At 31.9% G+C, this 13,740-nt stretch overlaps 1 protein-coding gene across 2 annotated transcripts in view; it reads left to right on the top strand.

Moving 5' to 3' along the window:
* The window catches only part of LOC142238937 (semaphorin-2A-like), a 525,466-nt gene extending 514,642 nt beyond the window's left edge, over window positions 1-10,824 (top strand). For both annotated transcript variants that reach the window (XM_075310669.1, XM_075310668.1), the window contains exons 15-16: window positions 951-1,029; window positions 6,199-10,824. In XM_075310669.1, coding sequence (XP_075166784.1) covers window positions 951-1,022 — 72 coding nt within the window. In that variant the 3' untranslated portion in view covers window positions 1,023-1,029; window positions 6,199-10,824. The remainder of the gene's footprint in view (window positions 1-950; window positions 1,030-6,198) is intronic.
* Window positions 10,825-13,740: the final 2,916 nt, after the last annotated feature.

Below are 13,740 nucleotides of genomic sequence, written 5' to 3'. Positions count from 1 at the left end.
TAAACATTTTACGGAATTCCTAACCATGGATGGTGTTGTTCATGCAAGTGTTCTTCCCTCTCTCCCTCTCTCTTCTTTCCTTTCTCATTCCAAATAGCAGTGTTTCCACAATTGTATTTCCTTACAATTAATTAATTCTCAAGAACCAAACAGAAGGACACTGAATCCACAACGTATGTATCATCTCAGCTAGAATTGCTGGCGCTATGGTTGAAGCGACCAGCCATATTTCATAAAATGTGAAAAAAGGTCCTTTACAACTCTAAGAAACGTTGATTTTCCTTCTAATGACCAACTTTATGTTCCATTCAATATTATTTGCCATTCACAGATTTGTTAGCCATGATTTGCTATCCCCCATTTTTGGGAGACCATACATTTGGTTTGTTCCTCCTGAAGCTGTTGTAAAAATTTTGATTTATGATTTTATGCAGCAATTAAAAATTTTAAGGTTTCTCTTTTCTGATTCTATATTAGGAAGCCAAATGCTTTCATTCGGTTGCTGTGGATGGGAAGGGAAGATGAATCTTTCTGCTACTTAAATTACGAGTTTTTGTTTTTGCAGCAGTTTATTAGACGAATGATTTATATTTGGCCAAGTTATTAATGAATTTATTGATAACATAAATTACTAAGTACGTATTTCATTAATGCCGGAAACCAACGTTTATTAATTTTTTAATGCGAATCCTTAGAATTGTGGGGTGAATGTCAGTGAATGATTTATCGTTTGGAATGGCAATGGGATAGGTTAGAAGTTGGTAGGAGAAATATTGAAAATATAGAATTTTTACAAATTTTAAATTAATTATGAAAATTCAATAAGAATTAATTATGAACATTCAATAAATATTAGAAAAAGATTTATTACTGAAATCATATTTGTTTTAAAGTGATTTTAGTTCAATCGATTTAAATATCTAATTTTGTTGTATTTCTTTTTTTTACAGCAATGCAACATGAAGGACAAGTCATCCGGAAAGCATATAAATGAAGTCTATAGTAATGATAATGTAGTCTGACCAAATGGTGAGTTTGTTAATTGCCAACTCAAATTTTAATATTAAATGAATTACAAAGGCGATGAGTTTCGCCGGGCCAAAGCTCACATACCGTCTACACCGAAAAAATGTAATCTGTTTTGTAAGAAGAATACGCTAAAATTGAACTAAATTTTCTTTTTATCTATTTTTGTGTGTCTTTACCCAGAGAAGAAAATGATCACCTCAAACATGTTTTAAGAGCAAAATGTTATTTTTGGGTGATGACCATGTAACATGGTTTTCGCAACCATGTTATTTTCTCGGAACTCATGTATCTGATTTCGGTAAGCAGGTTATATTTGACGATAAAAAAAGATTTTAGTGACAAACACGTTACATGGTCACCATACAAAAATAACATTTTGCTCTTGAAACATGTTTGAGGTGATCATATTCCTTCTCTACGTGTTCAATCGATCGTCTTCAAATATGGCATATGATCTTACCTCGGTTTAAAGATCATCGCTATTGATTTCGAAAAAAAATCGGTTCAAAGTTAGGTGTAGCTCCCATATACATCCTTTGTCCGATATATATTTATGTGATACCAGCGGGCACAGTTTCACATTTATTTGTTTCAAATATGCAACAAGCAGTGCGCTATCAAAATGGTGTCAAATGTGATAAATTTGGTTGCAATCGGTTCAGATTTATATATAGCTTCCAAATATATACTTCGCCCGATTCATACTCTTTTGGAGCCACCATAGTGCAATGCACGCCTTATATACAAATGGTCATGGGTTCTTTATCAGTTTCAATCGAACACCAAAACATTGATCAGCGGTAATTTATCCACTCTCAGTAATGTTGGTGACATTTCTGAGTGTTTAAAAGCTTCCTCGAGCGGTTTCACCGCAATGTGAAAGGCCTTTCGGAACGGCTATAAAAAAGGAGGTCCCTTAACAGTAAGCTAAACATAGAGAAGTTCCCCTTAATGGACTCAATAATCTGAAAGAGCCGGGCTGTCATTATGCCTAACCTAACGTAACATCGACTTTAACGAAAAATCGAAAAGTCGAATTTGAATTGAATGAAGAAATGATGTTGTTTCTTTAATGCTGAAAATTCACCAAAAAATCGAAAATCCCAAACTCAACATTTCAGTAACGGTAAAATTCAAAATCCCACATTTTTAAAATTTTTAAAAAGGTCGAAATATAAAAATTTTCAACTTTTAAAAAAATCCCAAAACTGACTTTTCTAAAACGATACCCAAACTTACGCCCTTTTTCATGAAGCTCCGTTAGTGCTACGTTAGCTAACGAACTTTTAAACCGCACTATGAACATATTTGCCATCTTGCCTATATATTCCATATATCAGTTAGAAACTTAACTGCTGAACATTTTTCAGTTAAAGTCAACCGGAGAGAAGATATTTGCAATGTACGCTCTGTTAACTGACAGTTAAAGCCTAAAGGAGTTCATGTAGCTCCGTTAGTAAGAATGAACTAATAAAGTATGGTTAAAAAACGGTCGGACATAGCTGGATCGGCTCAGAAGACAATAAAAGTAAAGCCTATATGCTATGTTTGCTAGGTACTTTAAATTAATGTGGTATCACAATGTATTGAATGGTCTAAATAAGCAATGTTAGTAACATACACTAGGGTGGGGTATAAAAATTAAATTTAAAAACAAATGTCGCCAAAATGTATTGAAACATTTTGAAAGAAAATCTTCACCCCAGCTCTGCTAAAATCGTACCGAACAAGACAACGACCGCAAACACACGGCCTGAGATGTGAAAATGTGACTCCTTTGCAACACAAAATACCTCAAAACGCCACCGCAAAGCCCAGGTACCAACCCCATTGAAAACTAGGGTTTCATTTGGAATCGTGGATCACACAAAACCAAATTTCATCTAAGACAAGCCTTAAAAAAGTGTTACAGGAAGAATGGGGCAAAATCTCTCAAGAAACGTATCTCCCCGTGTAAAAATTGGTGCATCTAATTAGATATTATTGATCTCAAAATTGGCCCCTTCAGATCTAGACAGATACACTCAGATATGATGATATATAATTAGATATAATTATATGTAATTCCATATATACCGAGATCTAACACTAGATCTGGCTGCATATGAGGATAATTATATCTAAGACATTAGATCTGGGCCAATTTTGAGATCTTATAAGATCTATTTCCATAGTAATTAGATATAATTAGATCTTACCATTTTTCGGATCAACCCATAACTAATCATGTCAACTTAGATCTCTCTCAATTATTACTCGGGTCAAATTGGTAGAGTCGATGCCAAGGCGACAGGAAGTCATTTGCGCTGACAAAGGGCACCATACCAAATACTAACTGGACAAATATATTGTCTCATACAATGCCATTACTGATACGACGAATACTTTTGTGAACATTTTTTCTATTTTTTTTTTGTACCCTCCACCATAGGATGGGGGTATATTAACTTTATCATGCCGTTTGTAACACATCGAAACATTGCTCTAAGACCCCATAAGGTATATATATTGTGGGTCGTGGTGAAATTCTGAGTCGATCTAAGCTTGTCCGTCCGTCCGTCCGTCTGTTGAAATCACGCTAACTTCCGAACGTAACAAGCTACCGGCTTGAAACTTGGCACAAGCAGTTGTTATTGATGTAGGTAGGATGGTATTGCAAATGGGTAATATCCGACTACTTTTACGTATGGCCCCCATATAAACCGACCCCCAAATTTGGCTTGCGGAGCCTCTTGGAGGAGCAAATTTCATCCGATCCGGTTGAAATTTGGTACATGGTGTAAGTATGTGGTCTTTAACAACTACGCAAAAATTGGTCCACATCGGTCCATAATTATATATAGCCCCCATATAAACCGATCCCCCGATTTTGCTTGCGGAGTCTCTAAGAGAAGCAAATTTCATCTGATCCGGCTGAAATTTTGTACATGGTGTAGGTATGTGCTCTTTAACAACTACGCAAAAATTGGTTCACATCGGTCCATAACTATATATATAGCCCCCATATAAACCGATCCCCTGATTTTGCTTGCGGAGTCTCTAATAGAAGCAAATTTCATCCGATCTGGCTGAAATTTGGCACATGGTGTTAGTATATGGTCTCCAACAACCATGCAAAAATTGGTCCACATCGGTCCATAATTATATAGCCCCCATATAAAACGACCCCCAGATTTGACTTCCGTAGTCTCATGCACTGAAAAAAAAGCATACTCGGTTCCAAAGATTTTGTCTTTACTTTAAAAAATTTGGTATTGATTCCGAGCCAAAGAAGCGGAGAATACAAGTAAGGATACTTTTAAGACACAATTCTCTTTTAAATTTAGGTTTTGTGTACTTGCTTCTAGGAAGCAAATTTTAATTTTTCGCTTTCTCAGCCTTTTTTCTTCATATGCTATCAAAGTCCTTTAAAAACGAGTTAACGGCAACTTTTTTTTCCAAATTTAGACTCGACTTCCAGTAGGAATTATGCTATGTTTGAAGTAAAAAACTTCTTTAAAATAAAGTTTTGAAAAACATGTCCTATATTTGAACGATTTTTTGCTTTGTAGTCAAGATGCAAAAAGACAACAAATTTAAAGACAATTTCATTAAATTTAAAGAATTTTTCTGAATTATTAAAGTCAAGTTGACCTTAGCCTATAAATTTTTTCTTTCATGTTAAGATACCCATTTTTAAGTCAAATCACTTAATTATAAGGACAATAGGACTTCATTGAAAAGTTTATCGACTTTTGGACAAGGAAAATAACTTTATTTTAGAGAAATGCGTCTTCTATGCTAAGCAAAATATGTATTCGTATTTTAAAGACATGAAATCTTTGACCTCACGACAATATTTTTTTCAGTGTGGATGAGCCAAATTCATCCGATTCGGTTTAATTTTGGTACGTGGTGTTAGTATATGGTCTCTAATAAACATGCAAAAATTGGTCCATATCGGTCCATAGTAATATATAGCCCCCATACAAACCGATCCCCAGATTTGATTTCCAGAGCCTCTTGGAGGAGCAAATTTCACCCGATCCGGTTGAAATTTCGTACGTGGTGTAAGTATATGGTCTCTAATAACCATGCAAAAATTGGTCCATATCGGTCTATAATTATATATAGCCCCCATATAAACCGATTCCCAGATTTGAACTCCGGAGCCTCTTGAAGGAGCAAAATTCATCCGATCCGGTTGAAATTTTGTACGTGGTGCTAGTATATGGTCTTTAACAACCATACAAAAATTGGTCCATATCGGTCCATAATTATATATAGCCCCCATATAAATCAATACCCAGATTTGACCTCCGGAGCAAAATTCTCTTGGAGGAGCAAAATTCATCCGATTAGGTTGAAGTTTGGTGCGTGGTGTTAGGGTATGGTCTCTATGCAAAAATTGGTCCATATCGGTCCATAATTACATACAGCCCCTAGTATAGGACCGGTAACAGCCATGCACAAATTGGTCCATAATCCACCAAAATTTTGTCAAAATTTTATTACTGTAGAAAGATGTGTCAAAATTTTATTTCTATAGAAAATTTTTGTCAAAATTTTATTTCTATAGAAAATTTTGTCAAAATTTTATTTCTATAGAAAATTTTTTCAAAATTTTATTTCTATGGAAAATTTTGTCAAAATTATATTTCTATAGAAAATTTTCTCAAACTGAATTATATACGTATTTAATCGGCATTTTTTGTTTAATATATTCCCCCCATGGACTAACTTACAATTCAGAAGGCGATGTTAAGAAGTTTTAAGATACGTTGTCATCGGCAAGTGTTACCACAACCCAAGTCTTTAGTAGAAGTTTCTACGCAATCCATGGTGGAGGGTACATAAGATTCGGCCCGGCCGAACTTACGGCCGTGTATACTTGTTTTTGATTTAATATTTAGAATTCATACAGTCAAGTTAATTTCTTGACTTTTGAGTTACATTTTCTTTTTATGTATGTCCATGGAAACATTTCAATAAAACCATTTAATAAAAATGTTTACAAAAAAATACATTTGATTTCAAGAAAGAAAAAAACACACAAATACTTTTATGAGTCATTGTTTATATTTTATATATTTATGAATAAAACTTTGAAATAAAAAATATTAAAATTATGTATTAATTCTATGATATTTTTATTAAATAATCTATTCTAACTTTTCTTCTCTTTTTCAGATCATCAAACTACTTACTAAAGACTGACATTTTTAAGCTTTTAAAAGACAATATTTCCCAAAATATTTTATTTCGTTTTTTTTATTTTCCTTCACAATTACTATTGAAACAAAAACAAAAAGGAACAAAATTTTATTTTGCATCTTTAATAATAAAAAAAAAAACAATAAATATACAAAACACTAAAACATAGTTCGGAGAAACCGCGTAAGCAAACACCGTCATAAATCGAATACAAAATTCGATTTATTTTAAATCTATAATAAAAAGGATATATAGAGAGAAAAAAATACAATAGCTGAAAATACAGGATATAAATTTAAGTTTGCTTTATTTGAAAATGGAAACGGAAACAACATTCAAAATACACTGCCGCAAAAAAAAAACACATTCAAAAGAAAAAAATATACACCCACAAAATAAAATACCAACAGCTATGACAACAACAAACAGCAACAACAACCAGAAAAACATAAAGTTACTATAGAATGACAAAAAATCCTGCCACAAATGTATGGGAAGCAACTTTCCCAACAAAATAAAAAATACAAAGCTCATACATATATGTATACACATACATCCATATATATATAGAGAAAGAGAGAGACAGAGAGTAAAGAGAACGACCCAACCAAGAGCATACACAGTAAAAATGTATGAAATATTGAAATGGATTTTAAAATAGTTTTTAAATATGAAAACATACAAGTAAACAAACAAACAGAAAGACAGACATAGCAACAAATGAAAACAATAACGAAATACAATGGTTTTAAATGAACACACAAAGGTAAACTCAAATACATTAAAGGACATAAACAACAACAACCAACCAACCAACACAGCATATAAAAGTTGTACAATTTTACATTCTCTAGAAACAGTTGATAAATTAAAAAACAAACTACGAAAAAAGCAAAATTAATACAAAAAAATCCTTTTTAAAATAAAAATACAATATAACGATCCACTTAAACCACCAATCATAACTAGATACGGTAATGAAAATTATTAAGTTTTAATTTTTTTACTATCTAGTAATAAATTTATGAATTTAAGTTAAATATTAATTTTATTGAAACCAGTTTTTAATACGTTTTATTACTGAAATTAAATTTAATCATTTTTTGTTTTGTTCTCGAGTGTATAGCGTTTTCTATTAACACATTTGTAAATGCATTTAGCAATCAAACAGGAAAATTGAAAAAAAAGCAAATCATTACGAATACATTCGAGTTATATTTAAAGAAATAAAAATAGAAATTGTCAACTTGTAATATTTTAAGTGTCTATATTGATTAAGTCTGTCATTAAAAAGATTTAGGAGAAAATGTAAAGGCTAGCATAGTAAGACACACACTACGATATCGTAAACCAATTGTGGAATTTGTATATGAGTACATTTTGTTTTTGTTTAATCGAAATGGAGTGAAATTTTTATAAGAGCAATGATAATGGCTTACATAAAACCTCTAAAATCCAGATAACATTGGTGATGGAGAGGGATATCCAAATACAATGAGGTTGATTTAAAAATTTGGCTTGTGCAATCAATTTACTCAATCGATGTTGCCTTCCTATGGGTAGTGCTGCCTATTCTTATGCCTTTTTAAGAGTATGGGAGACTCTAGCCAAAACAATAGGAGCAACACCATCATTTCCGTAATCGCTGGTCTCTCTGATGAGTTTTGGTTCATACCTTTAATATGTACGATGTGGGGAGAGGGACAAGAGTTTTGATTAACTAATTGGCCTGTGCAATCAATTTACTCAATCGAGGTTGGCTTCCCATGAGTAAGTGCTGCATACCATTATGACTTTTGAGAGTAGCAAAGAGAGAGAGAGACTATGATTTCCGTAATCGCTGGCAGCTTTGATTAGGCAAAACTGCTCACTCTCTCTCTCTGATGACTTTTAGCTGATTCCTTTATATTTTCCGGTCATTTTCTCAGTCTTTAATTGCAAATTCACAGAAAGAAAAGTGCAAATATCTCTTCTCTGGTTAACTTTAACTGAGAATTCTTCAGCAGTTAAGTTCATAATTGGCATATGGAATATAGGCAAGATATATTCATAATACGGTTTAAAAGTTCGTAACTAACGGAGCTTCATGAATGTGGGGGTTAACATATAAAATTGATATAGTGGGGCGACAGATATCTAAATAAGACGAGAGTTTGAGCAACCAAGTTACTCAATCCAGTTTGAATAGTTCTGCAAACCCTTATGAGGACTACTGAGACTCTAGCCAAATAATAGGAGAGAGACTAAGATTTCCGTTATAGGTGGTGCAATCAACTTTCTACGCAATACTTTTAGACAAGACTGTTAACTCCCTCTGATGGTTTTGGTTTATAAACTGAAAAAAAGCATGCCCCGTTCCAAAGATTTTGTCTTTACTTTAACAATTTTGGTATTGATTCCGAGCCAAAGAAGCGGAGAATACAAGTAACGATAGTTTCAAGACACAATTATCTTTTAAATTTGGGATTTGTGTACTTGCCTCTAGGAAGCACATTTTAACTTTTCGTTTTTTTCAGCTTTTTTTCTTCATATGCTATCAAAGTCCTTTAAAAACGAGTTAGCGACAACTTTATTTTCCAAATACAGATTCGACTTTCAGTAGAAATCATGCTATGTTTTAAGTAAAAAACGTCTTTAAAATAAATTGTTGGAAAACATGTCCTATTTTTGAACGATTTTTTGCAAAACGACAACAAATTTAAAGACAATTTCATTAATTTTAAAGAATTTTTATGAATTATTAAAGTTAAGTTGACTTTAGCCCAAAAGTTATTCTTCAATGTTATGATACCCATTATTAAGTCAAATGACTTAATTATAAGGACAATACGACTTCATTGAAAAGTTTATCGACTTTTGTACAATGAAAAAAACTTTATATTAGAAAAATGAGTCTTCTATGCTAAGCAAAATTTGCATTCGTATTTTAAGGACATGAAATGTTTTTTTCAGTGTAGGTAAGTCTACAAATAATTACGAACCGATATGGACTTTTGCACGGTAATTAGAGAGTCAGAATTGAAATAAGGGGATCGCTTTATATGGGGGCTTTATACAATTATGAACCGATATGGACCAATGGGGATCGGTTTATATGGGGGCTATATATGATTATAAACCGATATGGACCAATTTTTGCATGGTTGTTAGAGACCATATACTAACACCACGTACCAAATTTCAACCGGATCGGATGAATTTTACTTCTCCAAAAGGCACCGGAGGTCAAATGTGGGAATCGGTTTATATGGGTTCTATATATAATTATGGACCGATGTGGACCAATTTTTGCATGGTTGTTAGAGACCATATACTAACAACATGTACCAAATTTCAAACGGATCGGATGAATTTTACTCCTCCAAGAGGCTCCGAAGGTCAAATCTGGGCTATATATATGTATGGACCGATATGGACCAATTTTTGCATGGTTCTTAGAGACCATATACTAACACCACGTACCTAATTTCAACCGGATCAGATGAAATTTGCTTCTCTAAGAGGCTCCGCAAATTAAATCTATGGGTCGGTTTAAATGGGGGCTATACGTAAAAGTGGTCCAATATGGCTCATTTGTAATACCATCCGATCTACATCAATAGCAACTACTTATGCCAAATTTCAAGTCGATAGCTTGTTTCGTTTGGAAGTTAGCGTGAATTCAACAGAATTTCACCACGACCTTTGGGGTCTTAGAGCAATATTTCGATGTGTTACCAACAGAATTACAAAGTTAATATACCCCTTATCCTATGGTGGAGGGTATAAAAATTATAGAGATTGGTCAAATAGCCATAAGGCTAATTTCATTAATTGCCCAGGTTTCTAAATTTTTTCATGCGCTTTTTGGTCAAATTCCATTTCTTGACCTTTCGCTGGTGTGGATTTCCCTACAAATATTCATGGACTGTGGACTTAAGATTGTGTTCCAGCATATCAAAGAGATATTCAAAATATTGAAGAAGTAAAACCGTGAGGATAGATTATATTGAAAAGAAGTTCTTGCTCTCTCTAGTATTAACTTCCTGTTTCTAGCCCTAATTTTGTATATTAAGAACTCAGTCTCCCCTCCATCACCTCGACCTTATCATATGATCCCATTGATATGATTGGTCACTTCTATTTGAAATGTATGGGCGCTTAACTCATTGTCGCAACTATTGATTTCTTTAGAATTCCTTTAGTAAACAAACAAATCTTTGAGATCGCCCCGTTTCAATATATAAAACTTTTCAGCTTGAGTTTGACCTCTTCAAAAATCATTTCTTCATTTTTGTTCAACAAAATAAATGTACTGATATAATGTCTAAAATACACTGTAAATAATGAAACTTAACAAAAGAATAAAAAAAGACAAAACGCTAAATGACTTAGATTGCTAAGAAACTTGTTTTTTAAAATGAGATATTGTTTTATTTTTACAAAAAGCTTGTTTTCTAACGACAAAACAAAACTTATAGCAAATATTCATTAATTTTTGTAACTTTTTGTTTTGATTTTATAAAACCAAAACCATGTTGTAAAAAGTAACAACTCACAGAAATAAAAATGTCCTTCTTCTAAGGTCGAAAAAATAAAATATTTTTATAAAAAAACAAAAAACACAAAGTAAAACTAAACAAAGCAAATCCCTCTAGTTTCTAAGATCTACTTTAGTTTAGTTATATTAATATATAATGATAAAAAAACACATATTATATATAAGAAAAAAACCTTTATTTAGTAAAAAAAGTTATATTCTAAAGTAAAAGAGAAAAAACAAACAAAAATGCAATATGCAAATGTGTAAATATCTGTAAAATACAATTAAATAAATACTATAACGAAACAAAAAAACGAATATGCTTATTATTATTATTTTTTTTTAATTAATAAATTTTGATTACAATTTGATAAATCAGAAAATCTTTTGATTTGAAAAACAAAAAACAATTTTTATTGATAGAAACAAACAGCCTATCAAAAACCAGCTGGCAATGACAAGCAATGGGGTTACCGCATTCATATTTGAAATATTTCATTATGGAGATTTTAAATGTGGCCTGTATATGAAATTGTTGTACCCTCCTACTTCAGACCTTATGATTATAAATTTTGTTTATTATCATCTTCATTTTCCAACACATCATTTTGTTATAAACCATTTCTCTCCGAAATCGAAATTGTTTTTCCCCAATTCACACCAAATAGTTGATCTCTATAAATTTGCTCATCATATTTCATTATGGGGGAAAATAATAACGGATTTCAAGTAAATCGACCTTGGGCCTAAACTAATGATGTATATTAAATCTCTGTTGAATCTGATGATATTGGCGATATGAAAATGCTCAATAAGAAAGTTCGAATAACGATCTGTATGTAAATGAACTCCAGAGAGTTGAGAGATCATTGTACATATATACACTGAAAGCAAGCTCGGTTCCAAAGATTTTGACTTTACTTTAAAAATGTTTGTATTGATTCCGAGCCAAAGAAGCGGAGAATACAAATAAGGATACTTTTGAGACACAATTTTCTTTTAAATTTGGAGTTTGTGTACTTGCTTCTAGGAAGCAAATTTTAATTTTTCGTTTTTTTTTCAACTTCTTTTCTTTATATGCTGTCTTTCAGATTCGACTTCCAGTAGAAGTTATGATATGTTTCAAGTAAAAAACGTCTTTAAAATAAAGTGCTGAAAAACGTGTCCTATATTTGAACGATTTTTTGCTTTGTAGTCAAGATGCAAAAAGAAAACACATTTAAAGACAATTTCATTAATTTTAAAGAATTTTTCTGAATTATTAGTCAAGTTGACCTTAGCACAAAAATGTTTTCTTTCATGTTATGGTACCCATTTTTATGGAAAATCACTTCATTATAAGGTCACTACGACTTCATTGAAAAGTTTATCGACTTCTGGACAAGGAAAACAACTTTATATTGGAGAAATGCGTCTTCTATTCTAAGCAAAATTGGCATTCGTATTATAAAGACAAGAAATCTTTGACCTTACGACAATATTTTTTTCAGTGTAGGTGATAGTTAAAAACATTGACACTTATGTCCCTTTGGTTTATAATGGACCTCATGCTGGTATCCAAAATCGAAAATAGGCAATATTGCAAACGCTATTGAAAATGGGGAAGATAGCGTTATCGTTAGGAGTTCTAAAATATAGTGTGGGTCCTAATCTCAATACCTATTCGATTTTCGAATGTTGGCGACCAAACTGCAAACAAAAACTGGAAAGTTTAAAAGTGTTAAAGAAAGGTAAGTTACGATGTACGCTGTATGCGGCGGAGACCGATTCAGATATTTTTATAAACCACATCGTTTACTCCGAAAAACCAAATCGATATACTAAATGAAATATTGCAACTAATATTTGACACAATATTAAAGCAAATTTTCTTTAAAATAATTAAATTTTTATTAAAAGATTTAAAAATGTTTTCATTAAATGTAGGACAAAGATTTTTAAAAAATAGACCATTCCCCAGCAAAAAAATTTGGAAGTTCTTCTCAAAGCACAACTTTAAAATAACTTCCAAAAATGTTTTTTATTTTAACTGCACAGGAAGTTAATTTGAGTAAAATTTTTTTATAACCCACTTTTTCATATTTTTAAAGATAAATTTATTCTTATTTGTTTCAAATAGGTTAAAAACATATTTTTAGAATTAATAAAATGGTACAAATTATTTAAATTTAGCAAAAAAAAATTTAAAACCTTTCTACAAAATTTGCAAATTTTTAAAAATATTTGATGGCAAACATTTCAGCCAAGCGTTATAATGCATTAAAAATCATAAAAAAACCTTAAAAATTATTTATTTGTCAAAATATCAGAAAACTTCTTAATTCACATCCAAAACACTGAATTGACCTCACACCTTAAGAAGTGATGCAAATTCAGTGCAGCGGCTTTTGAAATATTAGACAGGCGTCCTATGACAAACCCATGTTAAATTCATCGCTTCTGCGTCATTTTGGTACCACTTCCGGATCCAAAAAGAACATTTTCACTACTTTTTTGGAGACGCTTTTTTACTGGGTCGTTAAAGTCGTATATCTCTAAAGCAAAGCTAATTTTCCTTAAAATAAAGAATCTCATTTGTGATTTAAAGAAATATGCCGATATTTATAAGAATTTACTGGCGGTTTATCAGTGGCAATAGTTGGTTTAAAGCTAACGTGAACTTTTATGAATATGGAGGGTAATCATTAAATTATCTGAGATATTGGATTAAAGATTCAAAGATTTCAAACGTATGATAGCACAGTGCAACACAAAAAATCCAAACAATAATCATTTAGCCCAGCTGAATGTACTCGATGAGAGGAGAAAAGTAATTTCTGAATTTTTCTTCTCAAAATTAGATTTTGAGCACTTTTTTGCATTTTTCGCTTAGACATAGCTTGAAAATTTCTGCGAATTTGATTTAGCATTCTTCGGGAAAGTTGTAGCTCTTATAGCTCTTGCCAACAAAAATGCTGAATATAGTAAGCCAGACAATTTTTATCTTCATACTCAAA

The sequence above is a fragment of the Haematobia irritans genome, chromosome 5 (genome assembly GCF_050003625.1).
Source record: "Haematobia irritans isolate KBUSLIRL chromosome 5, ASM5000362v1, whole genome shotgun sequence".
Taxonomy (NCBI): Eukaryota; Metazoa; Arthropoda; class Insecta; order Diptera; family Muscidae; genus Haematobia; species Haematobia irritans.
Note: the sequence above shows the minus strand (reverse complement) of the source record. Positions and strands in the feature narration are given on the sequence as shown.